This window comes from Vigna unguiculata, chromosome 7 (assembly GCF_004118075.2).
Source record: "Vigna unguiculata cultivar IT97K-499-35 chromosome 7, ASM411807v1, whole genome shotgun sequence".
In the NCBI taxonomy this organism is placed as follows: Eukaryota; Viridiplantae; Streptophyta; class Magnoliopsida; order Fabales; family Fabaceae; genus Vigna; species Vigna unguiculata.
In genome coordinates, this window is record NC_040285.1 from 363,744 (window position 1) to 381,186 (window position 17,443).

General features: G+C 27.3%; 2 protein-coding genes across 3 annotated transcripts; one reads left to right on the forward strand and one right to left on the reverse strand.

Annotated features, from left to right (window-relative positions):
- Positions 1–3,326: 3,326 nt before the first annotated feature.
- On the forward strand, positions 3,327–7,332 carry LOC114190457 (probable anion transporter 5). The gene is made up of 2 exons (XM_028079350.1): positions 3,327–6,678; positions 6,989–7,332. The coding sequence occupies exon 1, from the start codon at positions 4,111–4,113 to the stop codon at positions 5,398–5,400; it is 1,290 nt and encodes a 429-aa protein (XP_027935151.1). The 5' UTR covers positions 3,327–4,110; the 3' UTR covers positions 5,401–6,678; positions 6,989–7,332.
- A 2,250-nt stretch (positions 7,333–9,582) lies between these two features.
- LOC114192675 (putative universal stress protein SAS1637) lies at positions 9,583–10,545 on the reverse strand. 2 transcript variants are annotated; one of them, XM_028082453.1, is made up of 4 exons: positions 10,299–10,545; positions 10,100–10,200; positions 9,903–10,024; positions 9,583–9,832 (listed from the first exon to the last, which is right to left on the reverse strand). In XM_028082453.1, exons 1-4 carry the CDS (start codon positions 10,486–10,488, stop codon positions 9,745–9,747), a joined length of 501 nt encoding a protein of 166 aa, XP_027938254.1. In that variant the 5' UTR covers positions 10,489–10,545; the 3' UTR covers positions 9,583–9,744. The 2 variants fall into 2 exon arrangements, with proteins under 2 accessions (XP_027938254.1, XP_027938255.1); XM_028082454.1 differs by having other exon boundaries at positions 9,620–9,832; positions 10,100–10,167.
- Positions 10,546–17,443: the final 6,898 nt, after the last annotated feature.

Here is a 17,443-nt window from a genome sequence, read left to right on the forward strand (position 1 = left end):
TTCTAATTTTTAGACTTATTATTATTATTATTATTATTATTATTATTATTATTATTATTATTATAATAATAAAAAATGTATATAACGTTTATTATGCAGTGCATAGAAAATTGATATTAAAATTGAGTTTATGCATCACAAAATAGATTTTATATTTATATTTATGTTTTATTATATTCATATATATATATATATATATATATATATATATATATATTTATAAATCTTTGTACATGTGATAAAATATTTAAGAAAAAAAGTATAATGTTTTATAAGTTATTTTATAATGATTTTTTTATTTTTTTTCTAATTTTTAGACTTCTTATTATTATTATTATTATAATAATAATAATAATAATAATAATAATAATAAAATATGTATATAGCATTTATTATGTAGTGCATAGAATTGATATTCTAATATATAAAATCGAGTTTATGCATCACAAGATATATTTTATATTTATATTTATGTTTTATTATATTCACATATATTTGTTTATAAATCTTTGTACATATGTGATAAAAGATTTAAGAAAAAAAATATAATGTTTTACAAGTTATTTTATAATGATTTTTTTTATTTTTTTTCTAATATTTAGACTTTTTATAATAATAATAATAATAATTATTATTATTATTATGTATATAACATTTATTATGTTTCGCATAGAATTGATATTCTAATATATAAAATCGAGTTTATGCATCACAAAATAGATTTTATATTTATATTTATGTTTTATTATATTTACATATATTTGTTTATAAATCTTTGTACAAATGTGATAAAAGATTTAAGAAAAAAATAATAATATTTTACAAGTTATTTTATAATGATTTTTTTTTCTAATTTTTAGACTTCTTGAGTTTTTATTGTCAAAACAAATAAAATCTAATTGTGAGTATGAGTCTTATTTACTTATACAAATATATTCATTGTATTAATTTATTGATGTTGTACTCTCTATGTTTTATAATTCTTTAAACAAAAATAAGAAAACAAATAATACATGTCATATATCACAGATAACAGAAACTATAATATTAATCCCAAAATTTTAGTATCTAAATCGTATCCAACCTAAAAAGAGTTAAATGTCTCATAAAATTTCAGGATCCATACTAAATATATTAAGAACTAATTTTAATAATTGTTATAGACAAAGACATGTCCTCAGACCAATTCCAATACGGTCTCTAGCCCGAAATCCATTTGCAGAAAAAAAAAATTGTTTCCACCCATAATTGAGAATTGTCTCACATATATTTATAATTATACATAACTAAATTATTTAATTAAAATTATTTAAACAAATTGTTGATTTAAATATAATAACAATAATAAATATTTTAAAATATTAAAAACTAAGAAAAAAATAAACAACGACCCCGTATTATTATTATTATTATTATTATTATTATTATTATTATTATTATTATTATTATTATTATTATTATTATTTATATATACATCTGTTTCTATTTAAAAAAATTACATCAATTTCGTGTTTTATTTATGTTTGTATGAACCCTAATATACATATTTTTGTATGAGACCTTAACATATGCATTTCATCTTAATGTAATATACATATGTTTGTATCTGCATGTGTTTCTGTTACTATATTTAAAAGTGTTAACATCAATGTTATGTTATATTTATTTTGTACGAGACAATATTATATAATAAGCCCACATCTTACTTTAGCAACAACCTCTGCACTATTTCATTTTAATCTAATATACATGTGTTTATATCTACATGTCTTTCTATTTAAAAATTTTAACATTAACTTCATGTTGTATTTATTTTATACGGGACCATATTATACAATATGTTTGCATATTACTTTAACAATGACACATTGATACACATTTTATTTTAATATAGTATACATGTATTTATATCTACATGTGGTTTTATTTAAAATTTTTAACATCAATTTCATATTGTATTATTTTATACGGGACAATATTATATAATATGTCTACATCTTATTTTAACAACAACGTCCCGTAAATACACATATTATTTTAATATAATATACATGTGTTTATATCTACATGTATTTCTATTTAAGATTTTAACATCAAGTTCATGTTATGTATATTTTGTACGAGACCATATGACACAATATGCCTACATTTTACTTTAACAATAACCTGTGCATATGCATTTCATTTTAATTTAATATACATGTGTTTCTATTTAAAAATGTTAACATCAATGTCATGTTATATTTATTTGTGTGGGACCATGTTACATAATATGATTACATTCTACCTTTAGCAACGACCCATACATACTCATTTCATTTTAATATAATATACATGTGGTTGTACCTACATGTGTTTTTATTTAACAATTTTAACACCAATTTTATGTTGTGTTATTTTATACAGGACAATATTACACAGTAGGCCTACATTTTACTCTAACAACGACTCGTGGATATATATTTTATTTTAATATAATATACATGTGTTTATATCTTTCTGTGTTTCTATTTAATGACTCATACATATGTATTTCATGTTATATATATTTTTTGTACGGGACCATATTACATGTTTACACTTTACTTGAATAATGACTCATACATACGTATTTCAATTTAATATAACATTCAAGTGTTTATATGTACATGTGTTTCTATTTAAAAATTTGAATATCAATTTGATGTTGTATCTGATTTATACGGGACCATATTACATAATATATCTACATTTTACTTTAAAGATGACTCATGAATATGCATTTTATTTTAGTATAATATACATGTTTTTTATTTATATCTACATGTGTTTATATTTAAAATTTTTAACATCAAAATTTCATGTTGTATATATTTTATACGGGACTATATAACATCATATGTCTACATTTTACTCTAATAACGATACATGCATATGTATTTCGTTTTAATATAGCAAAAAATGTTTATATATACACATATTTCTATTCAAAATATTTAAATCAATTTTATATTCTATTTGATTTATACATGATCATATTACATAATATACTTACATTTTATTCTAACAACAATATATACATATACATTTTAATTTAATTTAATAATAATATTATTGTTAATAACATTAATATTATTATAAATTATTACAATTAATTAAATCAATAATATATCTAAATAATAAAATTAATCATTATATGTAATTAAATCAATAATAATAATCATTCAAATAATTGATTTATATAATAATAACAAAATTTTTATTTTAAAAATTACATAACATAAAACGAAAAAACACGATCCGTGCGTATGCACGGTTCCCCCTACTGGTTTTAGATTGAAAAATAGATGTAAGCGTGCGACAGAAGATGAGGCAAATGCGAGAGAAAATTGGTGAAAGTGCATAACATAAGAAGACTTAATAAGAAAAAAATGACATTAAAGTACTGCGGCGTCGATGGTATATTGTAAAGTAGATGTCATTAATCCGAAAACTCTAATTTGCGCTGCTCTTTCTCTCTGCGTTTTTTCAAATCAACGGCACCCGCAGCCTCCATGCATTGCTTATTTGTATTGCTTCATGAAGCGATGGATTTGAGTTTTCGGAGGCATACGAGAGGAGAGTGAGAAACGTCTCTGAGAACCTTAGAAATCTGAGTTCTGTTAACAACAAGGGTTGTTTGGTGACGGGGAATGTGATAATTTGATGCTTTCACAGTCGTAGGTGACAGATTGGTCCGATCTGTGTTGTGGGTGACAGATTGGTCCGATCTGTGTCGTGGGTGACGGATCTGGTCCGATCTGTGCCGTAGGTGGTGGCGCGGTAGTGGTCTGCACGGTGACGTGGTGATGAATAGAAACGATGACGGTGGAGAAGTTGAAGGAAGCCATGGCTGTAAGACAATGAACGTTCTCATCTTCCTCAGTTTTTCTCATTACGGATAACCCGCATTCATTCGCATTTGACCGTATCCCCGATAACATAAACGGTCGGATTGGGGTGGATTGGTCTTGTTGACCCGAATCTGCCCAACCCGACCGGTGTTCAGTCCTCCTTCTTTTCTCAGATTTCGTCATTTTCTTATATCTTCAATCAAAATCAATTTTGTATTCTGACCTATACCTGTTGGCCATGAAGCTCCCTCAGCGGTACTTGATTGTTATTTTGACCTTCATATGCACCTCGGTTTGCTACATCGAACGAGTAGGGTTTTCCATCAGTTACACAGTTGCTGCTGATAGTGTTGGGGTGAATCAATCGAGCAAAGGTACAATACTGTCCACCTTCTATTACGGATATGCGTGTTCTCAGGTTCCCGGAGGATGGGCAGCTCAGAGAATCGGTGGCAGGAGGGTCCTGCTTCTTTCGTTTCTGTTGTGGTCACTGACTTGTGCACTTCTTCCTCTCGATCCCAATCGTGTTATGCTTTTAGTCGTCGCTCGTTTGCTCGTTGGTGTAGCACAGGGTTTTATTTTCCCTTCCATTCATACAGTTCTAGCACAGTGGGTTCCCCCTCATGAGAGATCTAGATCCGTCTCTCTCACCACTTCTGGGATGTATCTGGGTGCAGCTCTCGGAATGCTTCTTCTTCCTACCCTGGTTAAGTTCAAAGGTCCTCAATCTGTGTTCCTTGCGGAGGCAGCATTGGGTGCTTCATGGTCTTTACTTTGGTTCAAATACGCCACCGATCCCAAATCCACTGCTTCTGGTGTTGGGGAATCGGTGTTACCCGTCAATAAAAAAATGGACTCTCACAACAAAAAGGTACTTTCAGCCAAAATCCCCTGGGTCAAAATTTTAACCAGCTTCCCTGTGTGGGCGATCGTTGTCAATAACTTCACCTTTCACTATGCTTTATATGTGCTAATGAACTGGCTCCCAACCTACTTTGAATTGGGCCTTAAGCTTAGCCTGCAAGACATGGGTTCCTCTAAAATGTTGCCCTATCTCAACATGTTCCTGTTCTCCAACATTGGCGGTGTTGTTGCCGACTACTTGATCACCAGGAGAATATTATCTGTCACTAAAACCAGGAAATTCTTGAACACCGTAGGATTCTTGGTTGCTTCTCTTGCCTTGGTGGTGATTCCCAGTTTCAGAACTTCTGGTGGTGCTGTCTTCTGTTCTTCTGTGGCTCTTGGTTTCTTGGCACTTGGCAGAGCTGGGTTTGCGGTGAACCACATGGATGTTGCTCCGAGATACGCTGGAATAGTGATGGGTGTTTCTAATACTGCGGGTACTTTAGCTGGCATTGTGGGCGTTGACCTTACTGGGAAACTTCTTGAAGCTGCTAAGGCTGCTAGTTCTGATCTTTCAAGTCCAGAAAGCTGGAGAACAGTGTTTTTCATTCCTGGATTTTTATGCATTTTTAGTTCTTTTGTATTTCTAATATTTTCAACAGGAGAGAGAATTTTTGATTGAAGTAGCCTTGTCAATTTCATGGCTTAGTTTAGTTCTAGTTTGCTTATACTAGTTTAATTGATTGTTAGATTCTCGTTGTTACATGCTTTAGTGTAGATTTGCTTTTCCATTTTAATTGTTGTTTTGAAGTTATATTAGATAATCACTTTGCTGTTTTTGGAGTAGTATTTTATCTGGCTCTTCTTAGTTACATGTGAATTCTAGTTTAGGTACAGCTGCTGTATTAGAGTAGTTTTTTTTTTTTTTTTTAATTCTGTTTTAACATTCATATAGTCCGTAGCTTTTCTTAGTTCAATTTGCTTCTTAATTCTAGAATTTAGAGATAGATACCCCTCTTGAATTACTAACACATAGGATAGCAAGTTCATTAATACTTTTACAGTTTTAAGGGCAATGATTGTGGAGAATAAAAGTTAAAAACATCAGAGTTAGTTGTTGTCTTGCATTTGGGTTGCATAAGTGAGCTGTTGACATGCTAGAAGCTGAACCACACTGCTGCCAAAAAGAGTTGTTGAACCATAGTTTAGGAGCTACAAAGTGAGTGATCAAACCATGGGTGTTTTTCTGTGATGCACTTCATTTTAGTTGTATTTTCATTACTTTTCACCGATTAAATTCGTTGTTTCCACTGTATAAACATGTTTCCATCTGAGTTCTTCCACTCGATACAGATTTTGCGCTTTATTCACTCTTGAATTGGTCATATTTCTGTAAAATGCTGAATCATGGCGTATGCACAGTCAATGCTGTGATTTGGTGAGCACAAAGTGGCTCTTAAACATCAGAAACATGATTCAATTCGAATTTGAATAGGTTCAGAACCTGCGTTGACAGTCTTTACGTTAATTCCACTGTTGCGTTTGTTTTTAATCAAATTCCGTAATTTCTGTGTGTGTTGCTGTATAAACGTGGACTGATTCAGGATTGATATGGTCTCCTGATAAGATGAAACTTGCCATCTAGTTGTATGGCTTTTTCTTTTAATCAAAGTAATGCCATAAGATCTTGATTTTCTTGCATTGAATTTTAACATTGTTATTCACTCGGAAATCTGATTTCATATAGATTTTTTCTCGTTCGCAATGAGCTTTGCCTAGATGATAGGTTGCGATCTGTGAATCACTAATTGGAAGTCTTATCTCTCCATTATTGGTATTAATGTACTCTTCTCTGATATGCCCTCTTTAGATCACTGCTTCAGATCCTTTATCAAAAGGCAAACATATTGATGTATTGCACAGGAGGGATTCGATGTGATGTATATTCTACAATACTAAGGTAAATTATTATTATTATTAGAGAATGCTAACGCCTTGATTCTTTGATTAAGAAACAAAAGTAGAAAGTGATTAACAATAGGAAAAACATTCGTTACTTATGGTTCTAGAAACAGGATTGGGATAACCTATTTGACAAAAAAACCCGTGAGCTAGTCTAGTGTTTGGTCCAAATAAACCATAAAATCAACCTTTCTCTCTCTCTTTTTTTTTTCTACCTAGGCACTGTAATCTGATTCCTTATTCATAGAACTGAAGTCACTTAATCTTTCTACTCCTTTTCATATTGTTGATTTGGTGCCATGTGACAGGAGGCAGGGATTTCAGAATCTATATACCCTGAATGGAGGTGTTTCTCACTATTTAAAGAACGAAGGTGCTGCTGAATGGGTGGGAAATTTATTTGTATTTGACTCCCGTTTGTCTCTCCCTCCTTCTGTTTACTATACTGGGAGCAGAATTAACTCCAGTTTCTGGAGATGATATTAACCATGTAAACCAGTTACCATTTGAAGTGATAAAATTCATGTAGAGTATGTATGTTGTGTAGACCTTGTTTTTTTACAGTGTCCCGTGTAAACTTGAAATTGGCTTTATTAGAATCTGCTATCATATTATGTTCCACCTTATATACACCTACAAAAATTATACACTATTAGTTATCATCTTCTGTTCCATTTGTATATAAGTCTTATTAAACTGTCAGTGGATTAAATGTCTGTATTCTATCATATCAGGACATTATTTTAGTTAAACTACAGAAATCTTAAAACTTTGTTACTTATTTACACATTTTATTCTAATCTAGGTGCTTAGCACAAGGATGTCATTCCTCTGAAGTTGCATTCAGTGCAACATTGATTATGAGATCACTTGTAGTTATCTTAAATTTTTAATTTGATTATGAGGTCGTCTGTAGTTATCTTAAATTTGTAATTTACTTGGAATAATATTGTCTGGAGAATTGAGAATTTTATATGGTTGTGTTTGAATGAGAAAATTTTAAATTTTAGGGAATTGGAAATGTTTTTTATTTAATGTTTTCTATGTTCTGTTTATAAAAATTAATTCAAACTTATATTTTAAATTCTTAATTAACATGTAATTAATTTTACCATGTCCAATAAAGTTAAATATATACTCCTCTTTTCCATTGAAGATTTTAGCCACACAATTAATAGCTACAATCTTTTAAATATAATGATCTATTTTAATATTTAATTTTTATCATCAAATATCTGATCACATTTTTATTTCAAAAAGCGCACTTTAAACAATGTTTAAGAAAATTAATTAAAACAATTTTTCCGAAAAAAATTACCACTTTGCCACCGCCACATGTAATAAACGATGGTATGAGATACATACAAAAAATCGTGTCTGTATGGAATGCTAAACAAACATTTCAGTTTTTTTCAAATTCCACAATTATATGAATCAAATTTAAATTTAAAGAACCAAGATCAAAATTTGTTGAAGTCTAACCTTAAAAGCACGTTTGACTTAAAGTTTCTAATATATAAAGATATGCACATTAAAAATTAGGGTTGGAAATAGTTTTATCCCTAAAATCTTATTTCCAACCCAAACATAGATAAGCCAGTCATACGTAAATATTATATATTTTTTTCTGGCTAAGTCTTTTAATAACTAATTATATATGACACAAAAACAGTTAAATGCATATTATATATGCGCACCCTTTCAAATTTTCTAAATGACCATTTTATCTTTTATGAAATTGACTTCCTGAATGTGTTCTGGAAATTTTCAGAATAATAAATTTTTGAAAGTAAGATTTTCAGAATTTTTGAAATGAAAATTTCAAAATAAAATTTCCAAAAACAATGCAATGGCAACGATAATGGTGTTTAACTTTATCATATTATCGTATAAATGATTATGTTATGTGTATTGAATTTTGTTATGGAACTTAGACTTTCTAGTTAATTTACTCGAATATATTATTATTTATTGCAAATTAGTATTTCTTATAAAATTTTCACTTAATAAGTTATTGAAAAAAAATGTTGAAAATGAATATGATGATGAAGATATATAATTATGTTAGAAATTTAAGTGTGAGTCTAAGTTTTATATTAGCTAGAAATAAGAGAGTACAACATTATATAAGAATAAAGACCCATAAATCCGTTATCTTAAGGTTTTGAATTGAGAATAATGTCAACCATAAACTTAATAAGTAATATCAAAACCGATGGTTAAAACTGACTCAGATAAGTACAGCACAGTCCTTGTATATTTTCTGGTCGATTCTTCTTAAATTTCGTTGATTCTTGGTTTGCATGGAATGGAACACAGTTTTGCTTTCATTCCTTTTTCATTCTCTACTTACTTTTATGATCGAAAGGTGAAAAATAATAAGTTATTTGCTAAAAGCAACTTTTTTCTAAACATAGCATTTAAACAGCTGTGTGGATGATGAAATACAACAACAGGATTTACCATTCTCCAATTCTCATTATGGCTGGTGAGTTTATGTTATATGAATAAAATTAATTTTAATCATAGATATAACAACATATACATAAATATAAATTATAATGCATATATATTTTTAAAAAATAAAATTGTTTTTCTTTAGTAAAACATGTCAATATAAAGTAAGTTTATTTACACTACAGATTAAAGGGACACAAAACATATAATTTAATTTAAAACAATTATTTCAGTCTAAGATTCATTTTAAGAATAGCTCTAGTCACAATGGACTGTATTTTATATTTGAGCAATTTTGGAACTAAAAGATCAATCAAATAATTTTCCTTTTAATATATATGGTAAAGTATGGAATAATATATATATATATATATATATATATATATATATATATATATAAGTATATTTATAGATTATTCAATATTACACTATCACATTATTTTCAAAGAAATGGTGCTTTTTTAATATAAAAGAAACAGAAAAATGAGAGAAGATAAGTTGTTGATAAGATGAGAGTAATGAAAAAGTATAGAAAATAGGATACAGAAATAGAGAAAAAGCAGAATATAAGATTACATGAATAATTAGAAAGTAGAGAGGAGCTTGATTAATTTTTGAACTTTGGCCTCTTGACAATCATGACAGAACATTGAGCATGACGAGCACAGTGGTCACTCACGCTTCCTAAAACCGCTCTGCAATGCAATCAAATGATGAAAGGGAATTTGTTTTATAGAATTAACTAATAGACTCTGAATAACGTACCTTTTGATAGCTCCGTAGCCATGGCTTCCCATAACCAATATGGATGCGCGGTGTCTCTCCACAGCATCACACAACACGTTCCTCGCATCGCCTTCCGCCACTTCCATCGTCACCTCATCAACCTTCAATCCAATCGCAATAGTTAATAATTCATCATATCGTTCGTTCGTTTGTTCATTCATTCATAATGTAACTACCGATTTGCTGCCACATATCTGCTTTGCCTTCTCTATAATTTGATTAGCATTGAGTTTGAGCTGCACTTCTACAGCAGGAAATATTTCAGATCCTAAGACACCTGTTGCGAGTTCCATCAATTAATTAACAAATTTAATCAAGAGGTGCATTTTTGTAACTGAAAACAAAGAGAGAAGAAAGAAACACTTGCTTAATTACCAGGTCCTGCCATGGTGACGGCCGGCGGAGGAGAGGGTTTGGCATTGATAATAACAAGATTGTAAGGAGCATCTGCACCGAAAGGGGTGAAGAAGCGATCTAGGGTCCACTCCAAGGCATAATTGCTATGTTCATGTTCGTCCATCGCTAACACCATCACTCGTTTTTCTCCACTGCAAGAACTCGCCATTTTCTTTCTACTTTCAAGATCTCTTTTCTTATCGCTGGTAACAATAACAATAATAATAATTATAACAATCAATGAACTCTATATATACCGCATACTCTAAAGACACAACATGTTTTTCAATTTAATAACTATTATCGTTATAAAACTTTTTATTTTTTATTTTAGTGTTAATTATTATTTATTAAACAATTTTAGTTTAAAAAGGAAATGGAAGTGATTAACATAGTTAAGGAGATAAAAGCAGTATTGTGAGAGAGTTTTAGCATTATACAATGTGCTTATTTAAGTAGATACATTGCACAAGTTTCTTGTTAGACATATTGACGGCTTAAGTTACCTAAAAAAGGTTATCACAATTGGCTTTTGGTATCATAGAAAGAATATATTCTGATTGTTATGTGGCTGTTGGTGGTATGCTATTATTATTTGTCTTTATCATTGGAGTTTTTTTTTTATGTGTACTAGAACTTTTGTAACATGAAATGACGCGAATTGCACTTATATATATAGCTGTATCGTTTTGAGAGTCGTAATTATCTGCGAATGGATCATCTTGAATAATAAAATAATCTATTTTTAAATTAACATATTTTTAATCAACAGTTATCATAATAATACAAATAAGAGATGATCTTCTTGAATTGGCAAGGAAATGTCGCCACTGTTGGTCGTCGTCACCGTCGTGAGGGACGTTGTCGGAGTCGCCACCGGTGCTAGCGTGAGGTTAGGGTTTTGGGATAACGGCAATGGTACAAAACTGACGCTTTTCAAAGAGATCTCGGAAAGTTTTTCGACGGAGTTATAGCCTGAATAGGATACTTACTAACATTTTCTTTTCTATTTTTAATTATTTTTAAAAAAATTGTCTTCAATATTGTTTTTGGAACCAGTAACACAATTTATTCATTTTTAATTAAGCCTTTTAATATAATTGGTAATGTTTATCCTAAAAAATATTAATAAACAAACCAATTGTTAAAATAAACTTATAATGTTTGTTATTACGTGTAAGATCGGTGATCGTTATTTTTTGAATTGTAATATTTGAAAAAGGTTAAATGTTTCTTATCTCTTGATTCTCAATAAAAATTTATTTTTGCTAAAATTTTTGTTTAATTTAGTCCTTAAGTTTATAATTATTTAAGTTTAATCATTTTAATTCAATTTTGTTAAATTTATTTGATGTTTCAAACGTATTTTTTGATAGTTTTTTAGCTAAACTTAAAATAAAGATGTGTCAAATTGTGTAAATAATTCAAATGTTATAATAAAATGCATTTGAAATATTAAATAAATTTAACAAAATTTAGTGACTAAATTCACGTAATTCTAAAATTAAAAAACTAAATTGAATTAAAATTTTAAAAAGAGACTAATTCTAATTTTTTCTAAAGGTTAAAAGACAAAAAAAATATTTTATCTAATAAAACATATCGATTATATTTTATAAGAGAATATTTTTTGTTGATATATTTAAAAATTTCAATTTCAATTTTTATACATAATTGATTTTTGCACAACTAAAAATTTTTATATGAGAATTTTCTTACAAATTTGTTAAAAAAAAATTTGTAAAAAAATACTTTTTTTTGTTATTTTTTCTAAGAATTTTAATTAGTAAGTAATTCTTTCGTGAATAATTATTTTCTACAAAATTATGAAATTCGTAAGTATTTCTTACAAAATTTGTTACGAAAATTTTTTTATACAAAACATTTTATAAAAAAATTGGCAACAATTTCCTATAAACTTTTTTCATAACAAAATTTATAAATATTTTTTATAGAAAAAAATTTCAAAATAAAATTCAGAGAAAATAGAAAATATGAGTATTTGTATCTATGTTGGCGTCAACCAATACATCTTGATTACATCATCACTCTCATACATTATTACCACGATACAAAAATTTACCTCCTCGAGAGTAAAATCTTGTAACAAGTTTTTCATTCAGATATTTTAATTACATATTCCACCTTGTACATAAAATAAATATAGACACTATGTCCACTTTTTTTATTTTTTTATTTCAACAACAAATTATGAAACTAGTTATTCTTAAAATAATTATAACAAAATATTTTTTATATTTTTATCATTAAAGAAAATAGAGCATTGAAATAAAACAATAAGTGAGAAATATGTCACTTGACTTTGACTCGTGATAATCGAAAGAAAGAATAATCTTTTTATTCCTAATAATTTAAAGACAAAACTCAAATGATGAAATCATGCAAAGGGTATGAAAAGATAAAGTAACATTTCACATAAGTAGTTCCTTATCCAAAATCCACCATAACCAATTCATAATGGTAATAATCAATTAGTTTAGCATTTTGTAAAATCAAAATCACAGAATTTGTATGTTGCGTGCGAAAATTTGTCCAATGGATATAAATATATGTGTGTGTATAGAGAGAAAAAAAAAATTCTTGATATATAATTATTATAAGGTGATACATTATTCATCAAATTAAAAAATTTCACTTTTAATTTTTAATTTTGTATATTTAGCATAATGATTAACATTTACTTCATCTGTAAGCTCTTATTTATAATTTCAATTTGAAAGTGACTTTTTGAGGAAAAAAAACTAATTAAAGGAATGAAGTTTTTCTAAAGGACTAAAATCAATAACATTTTATAATAGAATAAAAGTAAGCATTTATATAAAGTAAGAAATTAAGTATATAATCAATTTCTAGTTAATTTTTCCTTTTACATACTATAACATAACATATTTGTTATTTCTTAAATACGTGATAAGGAGCATATAAAATTATGTAGTATAAAGAAAACTTTAAAGGAAAATCTCTTAAAATGCAACCAACAACTGTCATTCTAAAAAATGTTCTAAAAATTAATTTTTATTATTAATTTCAGAAGTGAATGATTATAAACATAATCAAAACATATTTAATTAGGCAATTTTTTTACTAGCATTATATTTTTAAATAACTTTTTGTCCACTTTTATACTCCATGCATGTATAAAGGATAATTCTTTTCTTTTTTTTGATGATAAGTAAACTTTACTAAGGTCGAGTGCCATTGAAAAATTAGTTACCTTAAATATAAATAATTTAATAAAGATGTTCAATAGAAAAATATCCAAAATTTTAACTTGTAATTTTTTTTACTATCATCAATATCAATAGGCAATGTCACCCACGAGTTTCCATCCATTTTAATGATTTTAGTTGAGATACTAAAATTCATTCTAAACTCAACTATTTTGAACATGGTAATGTTAATGAAATGTTGAAATTTTACCTTAATAAACATTTTTTAATTTTGAATGCAATTCACTAATACAATTTAGGTACATATTACAAAATCATAATTATATAAATGATAAATACTTTATTTGTTTATCTTTCCTTTATTGTTCTCTACAATGCACACATTATCACATGTGCAATAATGATATATTAACTAAATAAAATGAATCAAATGGTATTTTAAATTTAGAATGTCATATTTTCTTTCAAAACTCACAACTTAGTTGTCAATTTCATACATATCAAATTCTTAAAAAAGGTATTATATTTAATACACCCATCTCAAATAAGATTGTTTCTAGAAAAGTGTATGTAGAAAAAAAAATTCACAAACTCCATGAAATCTAAATTAATGCAATATACTCACATGATCATATATATATATATAAGCTATATAAAAACCCCAATGTAATTATATATCTAGAGTGCTCAATTAGTGTTCTTGAGTGAAAACTAGTTTTGGCTTTGTCCACTTTGACCTACTTGTTTCAATTTTTTTTCACTTGTTTGTGCATCACCACCATGACCAACCATTTTTACAATGATGTGCTAAACCATGCACAATTCATTGGACTTTGCAACAACACAAGTTCAAAAGGATGCAAGTTGTGCAATCAAGTTTTCACTAGCACTCAATCCCTAATAATCCACCTTGAGTCTCACATGGCACAAGAAGAAATAGCCATTAAAAGACTCTATTCATTACCACAACATGTCAATTCTCAAAAACAATTAGGTTCCCAATTCGCTCCACAACCTACCATGGGTGATGCTAGGGTTTTTCAAGCACAATCACAACCTATTATGGAGATCACTCACTCAATTAGAAGAAATTCATTTTCCAATGCTATCCAAATTGGTTCTTCCTCAATACCATTTAGGAGAATGCAAGTTCCATCACAAAGTTTTCATTATGATGCAAGTATCAATGATGATGGGTCCAAAGCATACATCTTGAAGTTGGAGAAACCCATCAAAAAAATTGATTTCATTGACTTGGTTGACATAGATGATGACAACAACTCAGAGGTAGAAGAAGTAGATTTGAATTTAAAGCTCTAAAAACTTGTCTTAGGTTATGATTGAGTTTTGTTGATTCAAGCTTTTTAAATTATATATTATAACATGTTTCTTAGGTTATGATTGAGTTTTGTTGATTCAAGCTTTTTAAATTATATATTATAACATGTTGTCGTTTGATTTTGTTTATTGTATTTTTGGAGTTGAATCGTAATACAAAAGGAGAAAAAAAAGTCTCTTTTCAAATTTTAGCATTATATTTTTTTATCCCCTTTTATACAAATTTATACAAATCTATATCAATTTTTTAACATTATTTTCTTTCAAATGATAGAATATGCAAATAAAAAATAAAAAATATATAAATGAAAATTAATATAAATAATAAATTTTAACCCATGAAAATAAAATAATATAATAAAAAAAACACAATTAGTGCAATAGTTTCTATGTTTTCGTGTAACTTATAACTTACTTAAATGATTTGTAAGGTTGTTTTAAAAAGGTTAACACTAAAAGTTAGTGACTTTAGAATTAGCCAAGAAAAAGTTTTTTTCTTTTTCTTTTTTTATTACAATGTTTAATCACTAATTCATTGTTTTTAGTAGTGATGTATATTTATAAAACCAAAAATAAGTAATAAAAACTATTATAATTTTATGCAGAATTTACCTTTTAAAGATTTTATAATAAATAATATTTATTAAATTACCTTGATTAATCAATCAATAATAATGACAAGACTATATATATGTTATGTTGTTTACGTTCACATTCTATGTAACACGAATAACATTATTATTTTTTCATCTTTTGTAATTATGAATAAACATAGCTAATAAAAAATATTAAAAATATTCACAATGTAAAGGGAAATATATATATAATATAAAGGAGATTGTAATTCAAAATTAAACTTAGCATTTTTGGATGAATCGAGACAATTTCATAGATACAAATTAATCAAACGTTTACCATTTGAGATCCTGAAATCCATTCCAAACTAGAATCATTGAAGCATTTTATCAATATTATCGATTGTTCAACTGTTTTTTCCAAACTTGAAATTTATTCTGAGAAATTTATATTTTCCCTTAACGATTTTTTTTAAAATTTTTTTCAATACAATCGACTAATGCGTTTTAGGTAAATATTATAAAATCAAAATCATAAAGCAATAAATGCTTTATTTGTTTCTTTTTTCGTAAGTGTCTCTACAATGCATATTTTGCATATGCAATATTAGTGATAAATTAGCTATATTAAATAACTAATTTTTAAAAAATTTAAAAATACACTAATTAGTTGTCAATTTTATATGTAACAATTATTAGAGAATATGACCCTTCATGATTTAGGTCTTGGTGAAATTCGACATATCACAGATCAATTAGTATATAATTAAATTACGGAACATTTCTTAACTTTTTACACATGTGATATTCTTTCATGGTAATTTTACAGTTCTATAACTTTTTCTTTCACAGTAATTATTAATGCCTTTAAAAAGTAACAACCAAAATTCATCCATTAATAAATAATTTGTCACGTATTATTTTCCATTTTCCATTCACTATATTTCGATGTTTTGATATTATTTTTCGTTATGTGCCTAAAAGACTGCATAACTAGTCCACGTCATTCTACATTTTTTTACCTTTAAAGCTTAAAAAAAAAGCACAATTATTGATTTTAGGATTTAAACTATTTAAACCATAGAAAAAGACACAACACATCATATTCATACCATACAACGAATGCAAGTGAATTATTGTATTACGATATTTGTTTCTTTTCTATTTTTTAATAATTTTTTTATTTATCTTATCTTATCTCCAACTATTATATAATTATCTCAAATGAGTAAAACAACAGTAAAATCACAGTAGGAAATTATTTTCTTAAAATTTCTACAAAAATAGAAATATGATTTGGTGTATAAATAAGAACATGTAAAAGAATGGAGTAATTTGCTAAACTATTACACCATAATTATAAACTTAAGCAAAGTGAACAAACATTCATGTCAAATAGCAAGTGAAAATGTCTATAATTTCTTAAGTTCTTATCCACAAATTTTATTATTATTGAACACATTCAATATCCATAATTAATATTGAAAAACACATAACCACATGTGTTAAAACAATTTTTGAATCATTAAATAAGAAAGTTAAGCAATTCAGCAATGAAGTGAGATCTTCAAAGTGTAATTAGATCTATCAGAACTTGCTCTAACTAAATTAGTTCACTTTAAATGATATAATTAATAGTTCAGAATAAAAGAGTTAGAATACTTAATTATTACCTATTATGTTTGTATAGTGTATAAGTCTATTACATTTTGTAAACACAAGCTATATAAACGCAATTGTGACTTTAAAACTTCATACTGAATTTAGTGCATATTTAAATTCAATTTGGATAATATACTTAAAGTAATGTTGAGATATTAATCAATGTAAGTTTAGATAAATAATCATATATTTAATCTCATATCGAGATATTATATGCTATTTTTTGGAAAAATACGGGATATTTTACATGTTTGAATTTACAATGTACAATTGAATCAAATATGTTAATATTTGAATCTAAGTTCGAATTTGATTTTGAATTAAAATAATTTTAATTCGTATAAACATTTTCCTTTAT

Bases quoted from the DNA above. Each gene is read 5' to 3' on its own strand.
- LOC114190457 (XM_028079350.1), top strand. From the start codon at position 4,111: ATGAAGCTCCCTCAGCGGTACTTGATTGTTATTTTGACCTTCATATGC.
- LOC114192675 (XM_028082453.1), bottom strand. From the start codon at position 10,488: ATGGCGAGTTCTTGCAGTGGAGAAAAACGAGTGATGGTGTTAGCGATG. The intron at 10,201-10,298 runs GTAATTAAGCAA...AACTCGCAACAG, and splicing joins CGTCACCATGGCAGGACCTG to GTGTCTTAGGATCTGAAATA. The intron at 9,833-9,902 runs GTACGTTATTCA...ATTGCATTGCAG, and splicing joins GGCTACGGAGCTATCAAAAG to AGCGGTTTTAGGAAGCGTGA.